General features: G+C 58.8%; 1 protein-coding gene across 1 annotated transcript in view; it reads right to left on the reverse strand.

Annotated features, from left to right (window-relative positions):
* The window catches only part of CDH4 (cadherin 4), a 341583-nt gene that overhangs the window by 2272 nt on the left and 315420 nt on the right, over positions 1-23891 (reverse strand). Inside the window, exons 8-15 of the mRNA XM_059705157.1 lie at positions 21646-21783; positions 16034-16219; positions 9908-10161; positions 9184-9326; positions 5652-5885; positions 2754-2987; positions 2177-2316; positions 1414-1578 (exon numbers count right to left, since the gene is read on the reverse strand). Coding sequence (XP_059561140.1) covers positions 1414-1578; positions 2177-2316; positions 2754-2987; positions 5652-5885; positions 9184-9326; positions 9908-10161; positions 16034-16219; positions 21646-21783 — 1494 coding nt within the window. The remainder of the gene's footprint in view (positions 1-1413; positions 1579-2176; positions 2317-2753; positions 2988-5651; positions 5886-9183; positions 9327-9907; positions 10162-16033; positions 16220-21645; positions 21784-23891) is intronic.

Here is a 23891-nt window from a genome sequence, read left to right on the forward strand (position 1 = left end):
CACATGTCCACGGTGCTCACTGGCTGGCTGATGCCTCACTGCCCAACCCTTACGACCATTCAGCACTGAATAGTCGGTAGTGTGTCCATTTTTATTCCTGGAAGAATTATTCAAAAGTGAATTGGAAAAACGCTCAAAGTCACTAATCATCCGAGAGATGCAAATCAAAACAACAGTAAATAGGTATCACCTCACACCTGTCAGGATGGCTACCATCAACAAATCAACCAATGACAAGTGCTGGTGAGAATGTGGAAAAAGAGAACCCTAGTGCACTCTGGTGGGAATGCAGACTGGTGCAGCCACTGTGGAGAACAGTATGGAGTTTCCTAAAAAAATTAAATATGGAACTGCCATTTGACCCAGTGATCCCACTTCTAGGAATACTTCCCAAGAAATCAGAAACACCAATCAGAAAGTATGTATGCACCCCTATGTTCATAGCAGCACAATTTACAACAGCTAAGATCTGGAAACAGCCTAAGTGCCCCTCAGCAGATGAGTGGATTAAAAGACAGTGGTACATCTACACAATGGAATACTATGCTGCTGTAAAAAGAAATAACTCTTACCATTCATAACAGCATGGGTGGACCTGGAGAGCATTATGCTAAGCGAAATAAGCCAGTTGGAGAAGGATAAGTATCACATGATCTCACTCATTTGTGGATTATAATGAACAACATAAACTGATGAACAAAAATAGATCCAGAGACAGAGAAATATCAAACAGACCTTCAAACCTCAGAGGGAAGGTAAGGGAGGGTGGGTTGGAGGGGGGGCAGAGGGGGAAGAGACCCACTTGTTTGCATATAAGCACAATCAATGGACACAGACAATGGCCGGGGGGGGGGCGGGGGGAAGGCCAGGGCTGAGGGACGGGGGTGGCTGGGAGAGGACAGCGGGAGAAAAGGGGACATATGTAATACTTTCAACAATAAAGAATACAAAAAATAATTTAGACTGCAACAAAAATAAAACAAGGAAACTTTAAAAACATGGATTGGGGAGGGCCTACTTTCGGGCGTTTTAAAACTTTTATTACATGGGAGCCAGCGAGCGCTGCCTAAGCCGAGTGAACTTCTGGGCAGGTGTGGGAGCCTCTCTTGCTGGGACGCGGCCTGCGTTGGGGGCTGTCCTGCACAGTCTCTGCTTTTACCTGAGCCCCCACGTTTCAATAACGTCTCCCCAAGTCAGATTCTGGGGGTGTGAGTGCAGCCAGCCCCCCTGAAAATGCAGTCAGAAATGAGGGCAGGGGAGTAGGCCCCTCACCGGGTGCTGAGGGTGGGGCTCAGCCTTCTCCCCGCACCCCAGGGCCCAGTGCAGAGGGCACCGCTGTAGGTTGTCTGTGTTAACAGGGTTTCACCGTTAGGAGGGGCCCTGCTCGGGCCTCCCCACTGCCTGGGCACCCACCTCGGTGATGAAGTCTCCGATGTCCCCTGGGTGGGGCACCACAGGCCTGACCGGGTACAGGGGCTCGGTGCCCGCCGGCCGCTCGTCCACCCGCCGCACCCCGGCCGCCGTGCTCAGCACGTGCTCCGTGGCCTCCGGCTGCTGCAGCTGGCTGAGGTCATAGTCCTGGGCGGGCCAAGAGGAGTCAGGGGGAGGCTCGGCGGGCAGCAGGCAGGGCGCCAGCGAAATCCACTGTCCTATTCCCTCCCCTGGTCGCCTTCCCATAACGCCCACCTCCTCTCCGTCCAGACCCTGATTGTCCTGAAGGCACGCGGGGGGCCTGTGCCCCTGGCTGCCTTCACTGGCCTAATGGGCCCACAGGGGACCCCGCTGCCCATGCTGCTCCACTCCCTCACACGTTCCTCCTCTGTTCCTCAGAACACCCCGAGCTAGGGCTGCTGTCACCCTTGTTCTGGGCGGGGACAGGAAGCTTTAGTGGGGTAAGGACTTGCCCCGACTCCCAAAATGGCTGTGGTGAGCGCAGGGTCCAACCAGGCAGCTCCTGGTCACCCCACAGCCCTGGCACACAGGTCTGTCCTTCCCAGCCCCTGGGGCGCAGGGAGCAGGGTGGGGGGACCCAGAGCCGAGGCGGGATCCCCTCGGGGAGGCAGCGGTGCAAGTGCATGGAAACACGGGCAGAGAGGCCCCGCTGGCGAAGAGGGCTCTGCTGTCCTCACTAGACACGGCCGCCTTCCCCATGACCACGGCCGCACGGCCGCCTCACCTGGTCTTCCTCGCCGCCGCCCTCCTCGTCGTACTTGAGGATGTTGTCACGCACATCGTCCTCCGGGTCGATGAGGAGCTGCTTTGTGTGGCGCTCCTTCTCCCGCCGCTTCATCCACCCGACGAACAGCAGGACCATGGCTGTGGGGTTTGGGGGCGCCATGAGCAGGGGTGTGTGTGCATGTGTGCGGGCAAGCACCATGTGTTATGTGCACCTGTGTGAGCATGTTATGCACATGTGTGCACTGGGACGAATATGGGTGGGCTGTGCACCTGTGAGAGTGTGCATATTGCTGCCTGTTGTGTACACGCTGTGCACGTCCACATGTGGATATGCATGTGCATGCATGCAGAGCCATGTACACACATATGCGCATGGACAGCCCATGTGAACGTGCTGGGATGCATGCATGCTCATGAGCGTGCCTGCGATCACACAGACCGGTTCAACGGGCTTTCTGAAAGGTCCCTGGGGGTTGGGAGAGGTGGGGAGATATGGGCTGCAGGGCCCACCCAGGCTTCGCCTACTCCCGGACAACCCTGGGTGGTGTGCGCCTGCAGTGCTCGGCCGTACTCACTCAGCAGGATGACGATGCAGACGAGGATGGCCACGATGGCACCTGTGCCCAGGCCAGCTGCCGCCACCGCGCCAATGGTGGTGCAGTCGCCGTTCTCGTCGCATGGGCACACCTTGACTTTGATGATGGACGTGTTGGACAGGGGGGGGTTCCCAGAGTCTGTGACCATGATGGGGACATCGTACACTCCCGCCTCCAGGTACAGGATGCGCAAGCTGAGCTGGGCGTAGTCGCCTGGCACGAAGCAACAGCATGCGCTTTGTTAGTGAACACCCGGCCCTCCTTCCTGAGCACAACTTCTGAAGGAAAGACTGAATCTGACAGCATGAAACTCTCAGTCTGTGTGGCACACACACACACACACACACACACACACGAGCATACTCATGTACAGGCACACACGCATATACATACACAGGTGTACTCATGTACAAGCACACACACATACATAGGTATACTCATGTACAAGCACATGCACACAGGTATACTCATGTACAAGCACATACATACACAGGTATACTCATGGACAGGCACATACACACAGGTATACTCATGTACAAGCACACACATATAAAGGTATACTCTTGTACAAACACACACACATACACAGGCATACTCATGTACAAGCACACACACACAGGTATACTCATGTACAAGCACATACATACACAGGTATACTCATGTACAAGCATATGCACACAGATATACTCATGTACAAGCACATATATACACAGGTATACTCTTGTACAAACACACACACATACACAGGCATACTCATGTACAAGCACACACACACAGGTATACTCATGTACAAGCACATGTACACAGATATACTCATGTACAAGCACATATATACACAGGTATACTCATGTACAGGCCCACACATATAAAGGTATACTCTTATACACACACACACATACACAGGTATACTCATGTACAAGCACACACATACACAGGTATACTCAAGTATACTCATGTACAAGCACACACATAATATACTGGTATACTCGTGTACAAGCACACACACAGCTATACTCATGTACAAGCACACACATACATATACAGGTATACACATGTACAAACACACGTGTACTCATGTACAAGCACACAATGCACACACAGGTATACTCATGTATAATCACATAAATGCACACACATACACAGGAATACTCAAGTATACTCATGTACAAGCACACACATAATATACCGGTATACACAGGTACAAGCACACACATACACAGGTATACTCATATACAAGCACACACACACAGCTATACTCACGTATAAGCACATGCATACATATACAGGTATAAATGTGTACAAGCACACTCATGCACACACATGTGTACTCATGAACAAGCACACAATGCACACCCACATTACTCATGTATAACCACACACATGCACATGCATACACAGGTATACTCATGTACAAGCACACACATACACATACAGATATACGCATGTATAACCACATACATGCACACACAGGTATACTCACATACAAGCATATAATGCACACACAGGTATACTCATGCATGAGCACACACACATACACAGGTATAATCATGTACAAGCACATGCATACACATACAGCTATACACATGTATAACCACACACATGCACACACACAGATATACTCATGTACAAGCACACAATACATATACATGCACACACATGTATACTCACACACAAGCATATAATTCACACGCACAAGTATACTCATGTATGAGCACACACACATACACAGGTGTAATCATGTACCAGCACATGCATGCACATACACACACTACATCTTACCACGAAGGTAAAAGACACTGGCAATTCAAGAAAAGACACTGAACACGTGGGATGAAGAACTATCTCCTTACTATATGAGGAATTTGACCAAATCAACTATAAAGCAAAAACCTCAGAGAAAAATAGGTGGGGCACTGAGCAGACAGTTAACAGAAGAAACAAAAAGTGCCAATAAATATCTATACTAGTAAAAGGGTAATATGCTAATTAGACTGGGTCAACCGGCCATCTTTGGATGTCCGACTTTCTTCCGGACAAAGCCATGGTTGTGGGGGCCAAAGCAGAGGCAGTTAGGGGCAAGATCAGGCTGGCAGGGGGTTAGGGGTGTCAGGCTGGCAGGGAAGGGCAGTTGGGGGTGAGATCAGGGTGGCAGGGGAGGGCAGTTGGGGGCGAGATCAGGGTGGCAGGGGAGGGCAGTTGGGGGTGAGGCAGGTGAGTGGTTAGGAGCCAGTGGTCCTGGATTGCGAGAGGAATGTCTTCACAGGGATCGGGCCTAAACCGGCAGTTGGACATCCCCTGAGGGGTCCCAGATTGGAGAGGGTGCAGGCTGGGCCCAGGGACACCTGCCCCCCCCCCCCGCACGAATTTTGTGCACCGGGCCTCTAGTATGAAAGAATGTCCACCACTAGTTAAGAAATACAAATGAAACAATGATTTGGGTTAAGAAATCAGAAAGTGGTTTTCAAACAGTAATACTCCGTGTTGGTGAGGCTTGGGGACCAGCCCACTCCTGCACATCTAGTGAAACTGGAAATTGTGTCACCTTTCTAGACACATTGCACAACGCTAGCAGAACTCAGAATTCCGGCACCTTCTCTATGAGCCCACTCCCAGGAAATATATTGGTCGGGGGTCAGCTGCAAGGATGTTCACGCTGGGACGCTGGGATCGTTGACACAGTGAGAGCCTAGGACTGGGCGTGGCTGAGCACTGGAGCACAGCGGGGCCCCAGCCTCATAGGGACTCCTACAGGCGAGGCCAGGTACCCCTCTTGTGGGGCCAGCTCCCCTCCCTGCTGCCCGCCTTCCCGGGTGACGGGCCCCTGGGGGCTGCACCGCAGACTCAGTCTGATTCTCCGGGTGCCTGGGTGAGGCTCACCATTTAAGCGGGTGATGGTCCAGTTCTTCCGCACAGCGGCGGGAACAAAGGGCAGCTCAAAGACGTAGGGGCCAACGTTGGGGTCGATGTCGGCGTCGGCTGCTGTGATGTTGATGGTGTCCAGGCTGGGCTTCTCGCAGATCTGCGCCTCCTTGGGGAGCAGCTCGGGGGCGTTATCATTGATATCGATGAGGTAGATCTGGAGGGTCCCGGTGCCACTAGCTGGGGGGATCCCTGTGGGACAGACACGGGTGACCAGGCGGGGTCACTGCTGATCCTCCAGGGCCACAGGACATACCACAGCCCCACCCAGAACATCCCAAAGCTGCACCAGCACCCACTTAACCGCATACAACATATGCACAGACAGACGTAGAGCCATGGGAGCACTTGCCCGCGCACATACATGCACACACACACACGCACACATGCCATACACCTCCGTGCAGAGCACAGCTGCAGGAGACGGTGCCCACAGAGCTCACAACCACACTCAGGACCCTTCCCCCGTCTTCCAGGTTGCCTGCCCCTCCTCCCAGCGGGGCTCCCTGTGGCCAGTCGCCCTGTGCTCAGACTCATAACCAAACAGAGAGTCTTAGGAACTGTGTCCCTGGGGAAGGGAACTGGCAAGACGAGTTTGGGATTGAGGGCCTCTGCCCAGCAGTTCCCCTCTGCCCCAGCAGGTTCCCCTCTGCCCCAGCAGTTCCCCTCTGCCCCAGCAGGTTCCCCTCTGCCCAGCAGTTCCCCTCTGCCCAGCAGTTCCCCTCTGCCCAGCAGTTCACCTCTGCCCCAGCAGGTTCCCCTCTGCCCAGCAGTTCCCCTCTGCCCCAGCAGGTTCCCCTCTGCCCAGCAGTTCCCCTCTGCCCAGCAGTTCCCCTCTGCCCCAGCAGGTTCCCCTCTGCCCCAGCAGGTTCCCCTCTGCCCCAGCAGGTTCCCCTCTGCCCAGCAGTTCCCCTCTGCCCCAGCAGGTTCCCCTCTGCCCAGCAGTTCCCCTCTGCCCAGCAGTTCCCCTCTGCCCCAGCAGTTCCCCTCTGCCCAGCAGGTTCCCCACTGCCCCAGCAGGCGCCCCTCTGCCCAGCAGTTCCCCTCTGCCCAGCAGTTCCCCTCTGCCCCAGCAGGTTCCCCTCTGCCCCAGCAGGTTCCCCTCTGCCCAGCAGTTCCCCTCTGCCCCAGCAGGTTCCCCTCTGCCCAGCAGTTCCCCTCTGCCCAGCAGTTCCCCTCTGCCCAGCAGGCACCCCACTGCCCCAGCAGGTTCCCCTCTGCCCAGCAGTTCCCCTCTGCCCAGCAGTTCCCCTCTGCCCAGCAGTTCCCCTCTGCCCCAGCAGGTTCCCCTCTGCCCCAGCAGGTTCCCCTCTGCCCAGCAGTTCCCCTCTGCCCAGCAGTTCCCCTCTGCCCCAGCAGTTCCCCTCTGCCCCAGCAGGTGCCCCTCTGCCCAGCAGGCACCCCACTGCCCCAGCAGGCGCCCCTCTGCCCAGCAGTTCCCCTCTGCCCAGCAGTTCCCCTCTGCCCCAGCAGGTTCCCCTCTGCCCAGCAGGCGCCCCTCTGCCCCAGCAGGCGCCCCTCTGCCCAGCAGTTCCCCTCTGCCCAGCAGGTTCCCCTCTGCCCAGCAGGCGCCCCACTGCCCCAGCAGGCGCCCCTCTGCCCAGCAGGTTCCCCTCTGCCCAGCAGGTTCCCCTCTGCCCAGCAGGTGCCCCTCGGCCCAGCAGGTTCCCCTCTGCCCAGCAGGCACCCCTCTGCCCAGCAGGTTCCCCTCTGCCCAGCAGGCGCCCCCCCGTAGCAGTTTTTCCGCTTCTGCTGGCCTCTAGGTGCTAACAGACGCTCTGCTGAGGCCCAGAGCTCTTCAGGGCCTCCCCGCCCCTCGCGCCCCCCATGCTTTGGCCCAGGCGATGGTATGGTGGGCGCAGGCTGGGCAGCCGCAGAAGCATGTGCTATCTGCCCTCCAGGATGGCAGGGGGTGGCGACAATTTCTGATAGCGGCTGTGCCTTGGGAGGCCAGCTCCTGACCCCGACACCAGCGACCATGTTTTTTGGCTGAGACAAGTGGAGCACGTTTCTTTAATCTTCACCATCATCACGGCCACGCAGCTCGGTGCTGCCATTAGAAGCTGTGTGAGCAGCACCGGCAGGTCCTGTTGCCCCGCGGCTGGCGCTCCATTCGGGGTCTTCCACGTGCCACACTCCAGCCACGGAGCCACCGACAGTCCCCGCCTAACCTAACCTGGGGCGGAGCCCCTGGAGAAGAGCTGGCTGCAGCGCCTTCATGGACCCGCTGTCAGGGAGGCGGGAAGGAGGCGGCGGAGGTTGCCAGGACCTGGCTCTCGCGGGCTATGGCACGAACCTCACGAATTCTAGCCGCACAGCTATGCCTAGAACCTAGCAGGCACAGCGTGCCCCGTGGCCTGCACAGGCTGCTTCCTGACTCTGGGCCTCCCCTCCGCCCATTTCCCCGGTGTGTCCTTGTCCCGCAGGTCGTGGCCCCCAGGCAGCTCCTCAGAGCCCAGGGATTGCAGGAGGCCCTGGCCGCCCCTCTCCTCCCCTGTTCTGTTTTCTCCCAGCACTTCTTGCTCCTGAAATGACCTGGTTAACTTGTTTCTCACCCGTCTCCCTGGGCAGACTGCTGAGTCTCCCTCAACACCCAGGTCCCCTTTCTTCCTTCATAGAAAGAACTGGGCCTCCGTTTTATCTGGGGTCACCCCTGCCTGGTTGGAAGGCCAAGTTTCTCAGCATCCCTTGCAGCGAGGCATGGCTTCAAGACTAAGTTCTGGCCTTCGTGAGCTGTGAATGGACGTCCTTGCCCTCCCTGCTCCTCCTGCTTGCCAGATGTGGTCAGGATGGCTGGAGCACCAGCAGTCATTCTGCACCACACGGCAGCTCCCCAAAGACACGGCACGGCAGAGTGAGCCATCTCTCAGGCCGGACCCTGGTTGCCTGCTGCCAGCCTAATCGGGTTGAATTACTGTCATTACCATGCAGCTGACTCTGGTTCTAGTGAACACACCGGCCTCTGGAATGCCAGCCATGCAGAGAGGGTGTCTGTCTGCGTGTCCACTGAGGAGCAGTGCCAGGCGACAGAGGGGTCAGGGAGCAGTCACAGCAGCAGCCGTGCTGGCTGGAGCCAGGCCCAGTCCCCAGGGTCCTGGGCCAGCGCTGCTCGGCAGAAACGTGCATGTGCCTTAGTTTCAGGGGGGAGGCTGAGAAGCAGTCCAGCCACCACCGGGTGGGGACAAACCCAGCCTGACCGCACCATCCCTGGCTCCCTCCCCGCCTCCTCCTCCCTGGCGACTGTGGGAATGGTCGGATGGTGAGAGAGTCGGTGGGCAGGTAGAACGGCGATGCTCTGAATAAACGCGGGGAGGATGACTGCCTGGGGGCCCTGAAGGACGGCGAGGCCCTGGCCCGGCTGTGCACAGCGCTCCTGGCACTGTGCCTCCCACTGCAGCCTCCCCTCTGGGTGCCGGTGGGCCTCCCTCAGTCTCCCTGCCAGAGCCCAAGGCATGGGTGAGCACCCACAGCCACCCGGGGCGGGACGCACCGTTGTCAGTCGCCAGGAAGGTGGCCTCGTAGACGTTGTTTTTGGTGTAGAGGGACTCGCGGTCCAGGATGGCCGCCGTGGTGACCTGCCCGTTGGTGGCGTTCATGCGCAGCCAGCTGGCCGGGTCTGACAGCTTTGAGTATCTGTGGAGGGAGAAGCGGGGGTGAGCCGAGGGCTGGGGAGCACGGGTCTGTCCTGGAGCCCCAGCCCCTGTGGGCTGCCAGCCCACTCTTTGGGGCACCAGGTGGCTCCAGCCCCACGCAGGGTCCTCCCACGGAGGGACGGTGACAACAGGGACTCATGGTCACCAAGGTGGGCGGGCTCCACACCCTCACAAGGACCGCTGGGGCAGACTCTCTCATCACCCTCATTCACAGGTGGGGAAACCGAGGCACAGGGAGGCGAGGGACCTGCAATCATGCAGCTATAGAGCGCGGCCGGGAGCAGGACCCAGCCCGACTCCGGACACTGTGTGTCAGTCAGGACAACCCCGTGGCTGTGGCATCGCCCGTGCGGCTGCCCTGCCCGTCCTCAGGACTGGGCCCGTGGCTCCCGCCTGGAAAGACACGGCTGGTCTGGGCTGCCTGAGCCCCAAAGGGAGGGGGACGTTCTGTTTTCAGGTTTCGTGGGGCGTTCAGGCTCCTCTCCTGGAAAGTGGGGGCCTGAGTGTGAAGAGCCCTGGTCCAAGGGCCTGAGTGGCAGGACGCCCTGTCCTCGGACCCACCTCACGGCCTGCTGCATGAAGCGGTCGGGGTCCACCGCCGAAAACGTGGTGAGCACGGTGCCCGGGGGCACGCCCTCCTCCAGGCGGATGAGCTTGTGGTTGGAGGGGAAGTAGGGGGCCTCGTTGACGTCCATGACCGAGATGGTCACCCCCGCTGTGGACTGGAAGGACATCTGGATCCCACTGGCCAGAGGCGCCTGGTTGGACACCATCACGGTCAGCATGAATGCTCTGTTCAGCTCGTAGTCCACGGCCTGGGATGAGAGAAGACATCGTGTGAGCTGCAGAGGTGCGTGGGGTTGGACGGAGGGGGTGCCGCGGGGCTGGATGGTCAGCACCCACCGCCCTGTTACATTTCCCTGCTTTGTACCCAGGAGACTGGCCCCAAGGGATGCCATCCCCCAGACTGCCTTGTCTCTGGCTTCCTGCTGAGTTTGACAATGGGAGGAGAGAGTTTGGGGTGAAGGACCCCGACACCCTGCCCTCATGTCTGTGTCACAGTGGGCCGTAGCTGGACTCCCCTCCATGGCTTGGCTGTCATCAGGCATGAGGATGCCATGCCTGCCCTGTTCCCCCAGCTGAGTGTCATTTGCCCAGGGGTGACCTGCTGGAAACCAAGATCAACAGTAATTAATATAAATGCAGGAGTCCACCAGAAGGCTGAGTTTGGGCTTTGATATTCACAGGGTGAATATTTGCATTTTATTACCTACTGCTGACTCAATGGCCTAAAGCAAACTCCCCCCAAAACCTGATAATCTTACTGTTTACTAAACATTACCACTGATATGTCTGTTTACATTCCTAAAAGGCAATTGTGTATTCTAGTAAATAAAAGCAGACAGGAACGGAGACTCAGGGGAACTGGACTACTACAGTCGAGTTTTCCCCTGGCTTCTCCCATAATTTCAAAATTAATATTTCTTGTCTTGTGTGTCAATTTGTGCGTCAGCTATTTCTCCAAACCTTTGAAGCCGAAAGCCATGCTGGCTGTGGCCTTTCACAGTGTCCCCCTAGGTATCGTGGGTTGAATAGTGGCCCCCCAAAGATATGTCCCCCTGGAACCTGTGAATGGGACCTTATTTGCAAATAGGGTCTTTGCAGGTGTGATGAAGTTATAGATCTTGAGATGAAGTCACCCTGGATTGAGGCTGGGCCCAACCCAAGCACAGGTGCCCTTGTGAGAGGAAGGCAGGGAGACAGAGCACGGACAGGCACGGGCAGAGGCCAGGTGAAGACAGAGGCGGGATCGGCGATGCAGCCGGAGCCAAGGGACACCAGATGCCGACAGCCACCAGCATGGGAGAGGTGGCAGGAGCTGCTGAGCCTCCGTAGGGAGCCCCGCCCACACCTGGATCCCGGACTTCTGGTCTCAGAAGCACGAGAGAACCCATTCCTGTTGTTTAAAACCCCTGTGTGTGGTGATTTCCAGGTACCTCTTTTGGGGGTGCCAGGATTCCCAACCCCCTCACTGACTAGACCGGGTCTACAGTCTACTAACTAGGGAATTAAGTGCAAAGGGGAGGGATTAAGTACGTAAGCCGATGGGCCTGGAAAAGGACAGACGCCGGTCATGGAAGCAGGAGTGGCCCCGCAGGAGAAGCCAGAGGCAGTGGCGGAGGTCAGGGCTCTGGTGCTGATGCTCCCACTGTCCTCCCACAGCTCTCCGTTGGGGAGCCCTCCTCTCCAGGCGTGGTCTCCTGTCCACCGAAGGAAGGGGTGGTCCCTGCCGCCTCCCTCCACGGCACACGTGTCCTCATGGCTGAGGTCCCACCCCTCGCGGCGCTCAGCATGCTGCCATTTGGGTCAGCAGTGCCCCACAGGTGCCTGGGGATGTAGGGGTCATCTGACGCGCCCTGCTCTCATCGCAGCTGGGCTGCCCCCTCTCGCTGTGGTGGGACCCATGGCTCAAAGCTGAGGGGGCAGGGTGTGCGGGCAGTGCTGGCTCCAGCATGGCACCCCGGGGCACACGGGGCAGCAGGCCAGTCATGCACTGGGAGGCAGGACTCCAAGAACTGCCAGGGGCTGGTGGGAAAAATGGTGGAGGGGAAGCCGACCCCCTCACTGACCCCTGCCCAGTGTTCCTGCCACCCAAACCGCCTCAGGCTCCTGGGCCACAGCTCACTCACTGCCTCAGACACCCTGTCCCAAGGCCCACAGCTCACTCACTGCCTCAGACCTGCCCTGTCCCCAGGCCCACAGCTCACTCACTGCCTCAGACCTGCCCTATCCCCAGGCCCACAGTTCACTCACTGCCTCAGAGTCCCTGTCCCCAGGCCCACAGCTCACTCACTGCCTCAGAGTCCCTGTCCCCAGGCCCACAGCTCACTCACTGACTCAGACCTGCCCTGTCCCCAGGCCCACAGTTCACTCACTGCCTCAGAGTCCCTATCCCCAGGCCCACAGTTCACTCACTGCCTCAGAGTCCCTGTCCCCAGGCCCACAGCTCACTCACTGCCTCAGAGTCCCTATCCCCAGGCCCACAGTTCACTCACTGCCTCAGAGTCCCTATCCCCAGGCCCACAGTTCACTCACTGCCTCAGAGTCCCTGTCCCCAGGCCCACAGTTCACTCACTGCCTCAGAGTCCCTGTCCCCAGGCCCACAGCTCACTCACTGCCTCAGAGTCCCTATCCCCAGGCCCACAGTTCACTCACTGCCTCAGAGTCCCTGTCCCCAGGCCCACAGCTCACTCACTGCCTCAGAGTCCCTGTCCCCAGGCCCACAGCTCACTCACTGACTCAGACCTGCCCTGTCCCCAGGCCCACAGTTCACTCACTGCCTCAGAGTCCCTATCCCCAGGCCCACAGTTCACTCACTGCCTCAGAGTCCCTGTCCCCAGGCCCACAGCTCACTCACTGCCTCAGAGTCCCTATCCCCAGGCCCACAGTTCACTCACTGCCTCAGAGTCCCTATCCCCAGGCCCACAGTTCACTCACTGCCTCAGAGTCCCTGTCCCCAGGCCCACAGTTCACTCACTGCCTCAGAGTCCCTGTCCCCAGGCCCACAGCTCACTCACTGCCTCAGAGTCCCTATCCCCAGGCCCACAGTTCACTCACTGCCTCAGAGTCCCTGTCCCCAGGCCCACAGTTCACTCACTGCCTCAGAGTCCCTATCCCCAGGCCCACAGTTCACTCACTGCCTCAGAGTCCCTATCCCCAGGCCCACAGTTCACTCACTGCCTCAGAGTCCCTATCCCCAGGCCCACAGTTCACTCACTGCCTCAGAGTCCCTGTCCCCAGGCCCACAGCTCACTCACTGCCTCAGAGTCCCTATCCCCAGGCCCACAGCTCACTCACTGCCTCAGACACCCTGTCCCAAGGCCCACAGCTCACTCACTGACTCAGACCTGCCCTGTCCCCAGGCCCACAGTTCACTCACTGCCTCAGAGTCCCTATCCCCAGGCCCACAGTTCACTCACTGCCTCAGAGTCCCTGTCCCCAGGCCCACAGCTCACTCACTGCCTCAGAGTCCCTATCCCCAGGCCCACAGTTCACTCACTGCCTCAGAGTCCCTATCCCCAGGCCCACAGTTCACTCACTGCCTCAGAGTCCCTGTCCCCAGGCCCACAGTTCACTCACTGCCTCAGAGTCCCTGTCCCCAGGCCCACAGCTCACTCACTGCCTCAGAGTCCCTATCCCCAGGCCCACAGTTCACTCACTGCCTCAGAGTCCCTATCCCCAGGCCCACAGTTCACTCACTGCCTCAGAGTCCCTATCCCCAGGCCCACAGTTCACTCACTGCCTCAGAGTCCCTATCCCCAGGCCCACAGCTCACTCACTGCCTCGGAGTCCCTGTCCCCAGGCCCACAGCTCACTCACTGCCTCAGAGTCCCTGTCCCCAGGCCCACAGCTCACTCACTGCCTCAGACCTGCCCTGTCCCCAGGCCCACAGCTCACTCACTGCCTCAGACCCCCTGTTCCCAGGCCCACAGCTCACTCACTCCTCGGAGTCCCTGTCACGAAGGCAAGCAGAGCCCAGTGTTGGGTTTGCGTTGAAACCCCAAGGCCCAGGTGAAGACCTGGGAGAACCTGATGATCTGAGCTGGGGTGTCTCCTTGGAGGAAGTTGTGACTCCATGGCTGCAGGAGCGGGTGTGAGGGAGGAGAGCATAGACAGGGGCTCCTGAGGGAGGGGCGTGGTGACAGATGCTGCTTCGAGGGGTCTGAGAGCCGACGAGCTGTGTGCCCCTCTTTGGGCACAGCTCAAAGGTAGTGAGGCTCCAGGAGCCCCCAGGTCCAGTTTGCCCGGAGGACAGAGCTGGGGGGCTGGTGGGGCTGGGCGGGTCCCAGAAGACCCCCGAGATGACTGTGGACTTCCTCTGACAGCGAGCCAGTTGGATCGCAGGGTGGGAGGGAGGTGCAGCCAGGAGCTGAGGCAGAAGGCTGAGGACCAGGCGAGCGCCGACACCTGTGCCCAGGCGCCCCCGCGTCTCCACGCCCCTCCCCGCTGCATCAGCCCCAGACGCACAGGACCCTCAGAGAAGGGCAGCGTCCCCGTCCAGGGCACACGGGGGCCAGAACTAGACGCTGGGTGTGTCCGAGGAGAGGCGCTCTGCCCGCCTTGCTGGGCTGGGACCTCCAGCACGCACCTGCCATGAGGTCACTGGACATCCCTGCCCCATGTCCCTCTGTGGAGACAGACCCTGCAGGGCGGGTGGTGGCGGGTCGGGGCCGCAGTGTGTGTACATGGCACTGAGAACGAGCTGGGGAGCAGCCAGCCCGTGAGGACGTGACAACAACGCCTGCAGCTGCTCTGGCTGTCGCTGAGCTCCTGCTCCGTGGCAGGCGCTGGCCAAGGCCTTTACACCCAGGATCTGTTCTATTGTGAGTGTGAAACTGGGCGCCGCTCCCCACCCCCCCAGCCTCATGTAGGAAACAGCACCGAGAGGGCGGCCGGCCGTGGCAGGGGCCCAAGAACGAAGACCCAGCATGGGCCCAAGAACAAATGTCCCCAAGGCACCGACTTCCCCTTGGGCTGGGTTCCCTAGTTGTCCCCGCACTTCCATGTCCCTGTCACACACCAGCCCCTCCGGGCCACCCCCTCAGAAGGCGAGTGTCCAAAAGGATGGGGTCCCTATCAAAGAACGCAAACCCGATTTGAAAACGCTAAGATGAAACATCTCGCCTTACACACACTTTAAGTGGAAATCTCAGAGGAAAGCCCTGTAGGAAATAAAGGCAAAAATGAAAGAAAAATGGGGAAAGTGTGGTGCCTACTGCTGAGTTCTGCCTGGGACACAGCGACCATGACACTGTGTGCCGTGGGGCTGTGTGGGCTCTCAGCTCAGTGTTCTAAAACTTATTTTAAAATTTTCATACGCAGCCCTGGCCAGCATGACCCAGCTGGCTGGGCATCGTCCTGTGCACCAAAAGGTCACTGGTTCGATTCTGGGTCAGGGCACATGCCTGGCTTGTGGGGTCGATCCCTGGTAGGGGGCATGTAGTAGGCAGCTGATCGATATTTCTGTCTCACATCGATGCTTCTCTCTCTCCCTCTCCCTTCCTCTATGTCTAAAATCAATAAAACATTTAAAAAAATTTGCATACACCAAGAGTCACTTGTGGATTTTGACCAGTAGAGTCATATACCCGCCACCATGACCAGACACAGGAGTTCACCCCAGGTCCCCCTCCTGCTGCCTGTGTAACCAAGCCCTCCCCACCCCTCACACTTCTGCAGACTGTAATCTTGGTACCAAAGCCTAGATAGAGACAGTATGGGAAAGGAAAAGTATTGGCCTAAACTGCTCCAAAAAATACAGGGAAAATGTTCAGGTGGCAGCAAAGCCAGTCCTGCCACGGATTACAGAACCCTCCTCTGTGACCACGTGGCTGCGACTCAGGAATGCAAGGGTGGTCACCTTCAGTGTTCGGTGGAGGTCACCCATGACAGGCTAAAGAGCTAGCCTTCAGGCAGGGGCTGGGAGAGTAACTCTGGGGGGTGAGCGGGTCAGTCTGCCAAGTCCCTGGAGGTCACATGACCAGGTCCTCGTGAAGGCTGCCTCTGCCACCAGCGTGTTGGGTGCCATCCTTTGTTCTTGGATGTTAGGGGTGAAGATCATTTCTGTTGAACTTGTCCTGGGGCACGTGCCAGGAGCGCCTGGCAGGAAGCGAGGTGAGCACCCACCTTCACCACGGTGACCATGCCCTCGTTGGTGACGGGGTCCGTGCGGATGGTGAAGTGCCCCGAGGGGTCCCCACTGATGATGCGGTAGACGGCATTCCAGTTCGGTGATCTGGGCTGATCTCGGTCCAGCACCGTGAGGTTTGCGACCACGGTCTCCACCCGGTTTTCGGGGACTTCCCCTGCGTACTGCAAAGCGGAGAGAAGGGGGCGTCAGAACCCGTCAGCAGCCGGAGGGGTCGGGAGAGATTCTCCTCCAGCTGCTCTCCGACTCGTGGTTCCTGTGGGTGGCCCCTGGGCCCCTCCCACGTCCTTGGTGGCGCCTCCAGGGAGGCCCAGCAAGGCCGGACACTCGCATCTGCACATATCACATCCTTACCTGCGTGCACGCACACACAAGCACACGCGTGCACGCCACGCCCCTCTCCTAGTCCCCCTCAGGCCGTCCCCCGTCCCAGAGGACTGCTGCAAGAGCCAGGGACACACGGGAGCCCGGATGCGCTTGCAGGGCGGGGACAGGGCAGTGGACGGCGCTCCGGAGGAGACATCGGTTCTGCCGTTGGCGGTCCTGACACAGGCCGGGCTCGGGGTCTGCGCTGGAGGCGAGCGGGTGACCACGCCTGGGACTCAACCCTTTGACCCGTCGCAGCACCATGAGGGCTTCAAGCCTCTCCCATCAGTGTGCGTGGCCCACGTGGCAGGGTAGCTACGTGCAGGGAAAGGCATGTGTGTGTGCATGTGGGTGTTGGGTGGCCACAGACACCCGAGTCCCTTCTCCCTGCCGCGCGTCACTGCTCAGGCTGGCTTCGGGCGTGTGGCCTGTGCTGCTGTGGCCCAGCTCAGGAGGGCCCCGAGTTCAGTTGCATGCCCTGCTGCCACTGCCTTGAAATTGTAGCAGTTGTGGACAAGGGGCCGCATTCTCATTTTGCACCAGGCCCTGCAGATTGCGTGGCCAGTCCTGTCACCATGGAATGTGCTTCTGAGCCACAAAACCTGGAGACGAAGTTTGTACAAATATCCAGGGATTGCTGGTTGTATTCCCAGCAGTGAAGCCCCAACAATGACCACTGGGTGCCCTCTGACGTGCCTGCTGGGGGTCATGCCAGGCTCTGCCCATGCATGGTCTCACTGCTTCCTCAGGGTAACCCTACCTGTACCCTACTGACTGCAGCGAGAGAGGGTAAGACCCTGGGGTGCCATATAGGGAGGGGCCCAGAGTGTCAGTCCCAAGTGCTGGGCATGGTGCCAGGGCTGCCTCTCAGAAGGCACTGGTCACTGTGGGGGTCACAGGAGGGGAAGGGAGGGGCCCAGGGGCACTTGGCGCGGCCCTCCTCCTCCTGAATTCTTTGCACGGGCCTGACTTCAGTGAGGTGCCCACGCCTCACAGGCCCCTGCCACCAGCCCCCCGTGGCAGAGTGCCTGGCTTGCAGCGAGGTGACCGCCTGTTTCACACTCTGGAACAGACAAGGTGCCACTTTATGCCAAAGGAAAGCCGCCCTGTGCCCTTGAGGCTCCAGGCCTGGGCCTCTGGCGGCTCCAAGGCTGACCGCCACCCCGGTGAGTTTCAAAAGCCAGGTGTCCCGGGAGCGTGTCTGGCCACCAGCTGCTCAGGCCCCGCCGTCTAGGCATTTTTAAGGCTTCTGCAGTGGCAGGTTGCAGTGGGCAGCACCCCCTCCAGCGTCGGGGACAGGAGCTGAGGTCCCTGCGCCCGGCGGCCCCTGGCAGAGCCCCTGCACCGGTGGACCAGCCTCCGGATTTCATAGCCACTCACATGCGGTGGCAGCTCCCTCTCAGCTTAAACCACGAGCCCTGCCCCAGCTCCGCTCTGAGCAGCACCAGGCCCCACCAGGCCCCGTGGGCGCTCCATCCTCTGAAGCTGGTTTCCGTCCCTGGGAGCCATGGGCCTTGGTTCCACGGCAGGGGCAGAGCTGTGTGTCCCCGAGTCTGACTCCTTCCGACTTGGGGGTGAAGCTTATTCGAAGAGTCTGTTTTAATTCACGCCAGTTTAATGAAGATTCACAGAGAGAGGCCTGAGCTGCTCAGCCTGGCGTGGGATGTTCACGTGAGCTGCCCCAGCCGTCAGCTGTCAGTTTAATATCTCGGGCCCTCTCTCCTGCCCCAGGGGAAGGTCGGTAGCACAGGGGCCCAGCCAGCACGGCCAGCAGGCTTTGGGGGAGAGCAGGAAGCCCAGCCAGGATGCAGGGAGCACCCTCAGCCAGGCAAGAAGCCCGAGAGTGATGCCCTCGGCATCTGCGCCCCGCGGACACCGTGACCCCAAGATGGCGCTCTGCTTCTGCCCCGAGTGCTCGGAAGCATTGCTGGTCCTAATGAGTCTCAGGGAGGACTTGACCCTCCCAGCTGCCCCTCGGGCACAGGACACTCGCTCCCCGCCCCCCAGGCCCTGGGCCTGGGGTTGAGGAGGACATCTAACTAGCTCTCCCGGCCTGGGACCCGGATCTGGCAGGCGGGACCAGAGCCCAGATCGTGGCCCTGGAAGCCCGTCCTGCCAGGATCTGGTGGAGGAACCGGAGGGGCTGTGGACGCCTGGGGACCCGCCAGCACTGTCCCTGCATCTGTGGTGGCTTCTGCAGGGGAGGAGGCCAGGGGCTCCTTGGGATGTTATGATGTTTGTAGTTTTCTGTCCCGGAAAACTGCTGATTTCTGCTGGCTTCTGAGCTCGGAATCAGTCAGATTGGTGGGATTGTGGCTCTTTACTGGAGGGACCCTGGGTGCTGTCCGCCCTCCTTCTCCATCTCATCCCCATGAGGCCAGGAGAGGTGGTCATGCTGGCGAGGCCCCTCTGCGAGCCCCTGTCCACCTGGTGGGGCTGCTGGAGAGCAAATGGGCAGCCATGGAGAGTGCTCCCGTCCCCGCCCTGGCCACTTAGCTCAAAAAATGGCTTGAAAGACCCTCCCCGGCCTTTGGGTTCACAGAGCAGGTTTGTTCCAGGAAGGACAGGCTTCCTGACCTCGACACAGATCGGCCCGCAGTTCCAAGCAGCTTTTTTCTTCGAGGTTGAAGGATCATGTTGTCAACAGTAATTGTTATTAATATACGGCAACAAGAACCACTTTACTCTTTACCGAGCCCCCTGCGTGCAGGCAGGGACAGCGTCCCCACCCACCGATGAGAAGCTGAGCGACAGAAAGCCCCACCGAGGCCCCACCTCCGCGCGCCGCTGGCGGTCCTGGCTGGGGTTCAGGAGCCCCGCCACGGAGGTGGCCGTCCCACGTCTAAGGGAAGTGGACCCCCGCCTGGCGGGGCAGGTGGCCAGGGGCCAGGACGCTGGGTCTCCAGGCTTCACTCCAGGACCCAGGACGAGGCAAACAGGGGGTCCTGGGGGCCCGGCCCTGCAGCCGACCCCAGGTCGCCCTGAGAGAGTGCTGATGCAGAGGCCGGCCCAGCGGGGCGCAGGCGGCCAGCAAGCAGCCAGGGCAGGGTGTACGTGCAGAGCAGGTGAAGCGAAGAAAAGGTTTAATTAACATTTAACAGGAGTCAGATCGTGCAGAACCCGTGTCTCCTTGGCTTCTGCTGATTGTTCCTGATTGAGCTCCCTTGCTGCGAGGGGTGTGGCCAGCCCTCAGTCCCGCCCACCCCAGGGGCGGAGAAACCAGGGTTGGGGCTGCCTGTCACCCAACCCAAGGGCCACATGCCCCAGGCCACCCAATCCCAAGAAGCTAGAGGCCCAGTGATTGCCACGGGACCCAGAGCGTTCGTTGTTCGGATGGGAGATGCCAAGGGAAAGGAAGGGTGTGCTCTGCGTGAGTGCCCCTGGATGACGGTCTAGAGCAGCAGCAAAGCCCTCGGCAGTGGACATGAGGCACATGCTGGGCGGGGGTGGGGGGGTGGGGGGGTGGCGGGAGGAGCGGCTGGTGGGCAGGTTCTGTCTCTGTGGGCGCAGACATTGCTGAAAACCCACCGAGATCTGTGGGTCTCGCCCATCAGACCTCAGGACCATGAACATGACCCTGTCAGGCTTGAAGCAGGAGGCCAGAGGCCCTGGGAGCGGGTGGGACCGCCGGCTTTGGCTCTGCCGACTTGGACGTAAAAGATGGAATCAGCCAGATTGGGGCGGGAGGGTGGGCGAGGGCTCTGGTCTGCCTTGTGCGGGACCCACTGGCTCCCCATCCAGCCTGCAGCCCCGAGTCCGTGGGATCACGTGCGAGCCCTGGCTGGCTGCAAACTCCATCAGGGCACCTTGGTGCAAGAAACCCTACTGTGGATGGAAACAGGCGTGGACCAAGACTGGGAGCAGGTTGGGTCTCTCGGGTCTCCTGCCAAAACCCAGCTCCCTGGGGTACTCCCTTCAGCATCCCCTGGGTGCTCTGCACCCAACCCATGGGCGAGCTGAGGAGACCAGCCGGGGGCGCTGAGCCCCGACTCTCCAGAGCACCGCAGGCCTCAGGCCCGGAAGCCACCCTTTACTCACATCAGGGACACTGGCTTGGCTGCTTTCTGCCCTGGTCTCCATGGTGACCACAGCCGTCCTGAGGCTGTTTCCTGGGGAGCCGCCCCCTGACACCTGGACCAGGCTAGCACCAGGACAGGACTGTGTCCCTGGAAATGGCGTCCTTGCACCTGGCACCTGCCCATGGCTGTTTGAGACCCCCGAGAAGGCGGGCTGCCCAGGTCATGCACCCGCAGGGGCCTGGCGTGCCCTAAAGACAGCCATGTGTTCCTGGCATCATCACCAGAGGCAGCGCAGGTGGAGGAAAGAGGGCCAGGTGAGGGCGAGGCCATGATGTGGTCTTGGGCCTGGGTGCCGTTATTCTCCCATGGCCCCTAGGAAGCTGCTCCCCCCGTGTCTCAACTCCCGGGATGTGGCCTGAGGGTCCTGAGGGAGGGTGGAGGTTGGTGAGGGGGAGGGAGCGGAGGCCGGGTCCTGAGACCTCCACGTGCCGGCACTGAGTGAGCCTTGAGGGTTTGACAGGACAGAAGCCTCGTGACTTGTGGCTGTAACTGCTCAGCCCCACACCTAGGACGTCCCCTCATGCGGGGAGTTTGTTTCTGTGACTTGCTGGCTCTAGACCCAGCTGGACGTCCAGTACCATTCTGGGAGTGAGTGAATGAATAAATGTCCACAGAGGGGGCTCAGCCACAGGTCCACCTGGTGCGGGGCCTGGTCACAGCCACCAGCCGTGCCCTGGGGAAGGCGGCGCGGGGCAGTTTATCTGTATACCCCGTTTCCTCCTGCAGAGACCTGCCCTGTCTCTGGCCGAGGCCCCACCTGGCAGCCCCAGCGGGTGCACCGCACACACAGCCACACGCAGGCTCCAAGAGCAGCTGAGACATCGCCCCTCGCCAGGGCCCGAGCACCACTGGTCAGCTCTTCAGGATTCAGAACGAGGGTCCAGCTCGCTCTGTCCTGGGAACCTCTCAAGGTGCCACCCCTCGCTCCCTAGGGGGTGTCGCTGTGCCAGCCCGCCCCCAGCAGGCCAGCCCCCGGGTTCAGATCCCAGAGGTGTCACCTGCATCAGCCTCCCTGTCCAGGGCCTCTGCCCCGCCCCCCCCGGCTGTCCGTCTCCTCCTGTCTGCAGCAGCGAGGACAGAGGAAATGCCAAGGGTCAGGGAGTTACCTTGCATGGTCACGTCCCCAGGGGGCCCCCGGTACTCACCGTGCTTGCGATGAATTCTGGCGGGTTGTCATTCACGTCTGTCACTGCGATGATGGCCGTGGCTGTGTTCGAGAGGCCGTAGTTGAGGTTTCCCTCCATGTCTGTGGCCTGAACAATGACTGTGTACTGCTGAACTTTCTAGAAGGAACGAGGTGGGGAAGAGCAGGGCGTCAGTTGGGTTTTAGTTTACAGGCTGCTTATACTTTTCATCAAAGGAGTGTGCTCTTAGGCCAGCCGTGGGCAAACTACGGCCCGCTTGAAATGAATAAAACTAAAAAAAAAAAAAAAAAAAAAACAAAAGACCGTACCCTTTTATGTAATGATGTTTACTTTGAATTTATATTAGTTCACACAAAGACTCCATCCATGCTTTTGTTCCGGCCCTCCGGTCCAGTTTAAGAACCCATTGTGGCCCTTGAGTCAAAAAGTTTGCCCACCCCTGGCTTAGGCAGAGCTCGCAGCAGCTGGGCCTCAGGCCCGCACGAGGCCCGCTGGCCGCATGGCTCTCCCCAGACTCTCAGCGCAAGACCTGGTGGGCGGATGTTCTGTGGGAAACCGCGCAGCACGAAAGCCGGCTGCACGCCATGTCAGTGGCTCTGGCTGTTATAAGTACAGATCATAATTGGTGCCAAGATTGAGGGGGCCACTGGGTACTGCACTGGGTTTGCAAAGCCAGGGACGGGCAGTTTGCAAAGAGAGCACCACTCCCAGACACGTGTCTGGAAGGACTCGTGCCTGTAGCATTTTCAGTGTCCAGCTCAGCTGCAGGTTAGACGTTCAAACAAGCGACAAGCCCTCTCCGCTCTTTGCAGATGCGTCGATACAAGCGCACTGTCTGAACGGAGTCCAGAGGAGCGCTGAGCATCCAGGCGCATGCAGGTGTGAGCTTCAACAGGCGGGCAAAACTTGACGGGAAGCGTGAATTCCATCAGGTGCCTGGCCTTGTCCGCCTGGCGCTCGCTGAGGCCACTGGTGCGGACACCCCTGAGCAGCAGAAGTGGCCTTTTCTATGTCCCTATTCCGAGCCAGAGATCACAGGAGCTTCTGAGGTGACAGGAGAGGCTTGGTGGCAGCTCTCTGCGGGGACCGCAGCCCACATCTCACTGGCACCGTTAGGGGAGGAAGGATTCGGGGGCCCGAGGCAGAAAGGGACCTTAGGAAACGTCTTCCACGTGATAAACTATCTCAAGTCCTACTCCTCCACGAGGTTAAGGAAAAAGGCTGGCTCCCAGCCATCCTATTCAGTGAAGTGGGCTCAGGCTCCAAAAACTGGTTCCATAAAGAACTAATTATAAAGAGCAGATGCTTACCAGACTGTCTCTCTTTCCATCCATCCATCCCTCCCCTCTCTATCCATTCATCCACTTATCTTTCCACTCATCCACCACCCCACCCCGCACCCATCCATCCATCCATCCACTTACCTTTTTACTCATCAATCCATCAACCCACCCATCCATCCACCATGCACCCATCCACTTATCTTTCCAATCATTCATCCATCCACCCACCATCTACCCACCATCCATCCATCCACTCATCCATCCATCCATCCACCATCCATCCATCCATCCACTCATCCATCCATCCATCCACCATCCATCCATCCATCCATCCACTTATCTTTCTTTTTTGTTTGCTTTGTTTTTTAATCCTCACCAGAGGATATTTTTGCATTGATTTTTTTTTAGAGAAAGTAGAAGGGAGAGGAAGAGAGAGAGAGAGAAACATCAATGTGAGAGACATCAATTGGTTGCCTCCCGCACATGCCCTGACCAAGGCCGGGCATCGAGCCTGTAACCGAGGTATATGCCCTTGACCAGAATTCAAACCCAGGACCTTTCAGTCTACAAGCCAATGCTCTATCCACTGAGCAAAACTGGCTAGGGCCATCCACTTATCTTTCTACTCATCCATCCACCATCCATCCATCCATCCATCCATCCATTCATTATCCACTCACCCACCCATCCACCATCCATTACCCATCCATTCATCCATTATCCATCCACCTTCCTTCTATCATTCTCTCCCTTCATCTCTCTGTTCCTTTCTCCCTTCCTCCCAGAAGCTAGTGACAGATGCATGGATGAGCCCAGCCAAGGCCAGAGTTTTCCAGATGAGCCCAGTCCAAATTGAGAATCTGTGGAATTGAGAGTTAAGTAAATAGAAACCAATGGACATTGTTTTGGTTGCTGAGCTTTGAGATGTTCTGTTATGCAGCAGTGCTCACTGGCTCACACCCA

Source organism: Myotis daubentonii, chromosome 8 (assembly GCF_963259705.1).
Source record: "Myotis daubentonii chromosome 8, mMyoDau2.1, whole genome shotgun sequence".
Lineage (NCBI taxonomy): Eukaryota > Metazoa > Chordata > Mammalia > Chiroptera > Vespertilionidae > Myotis > Myotis daubentonii.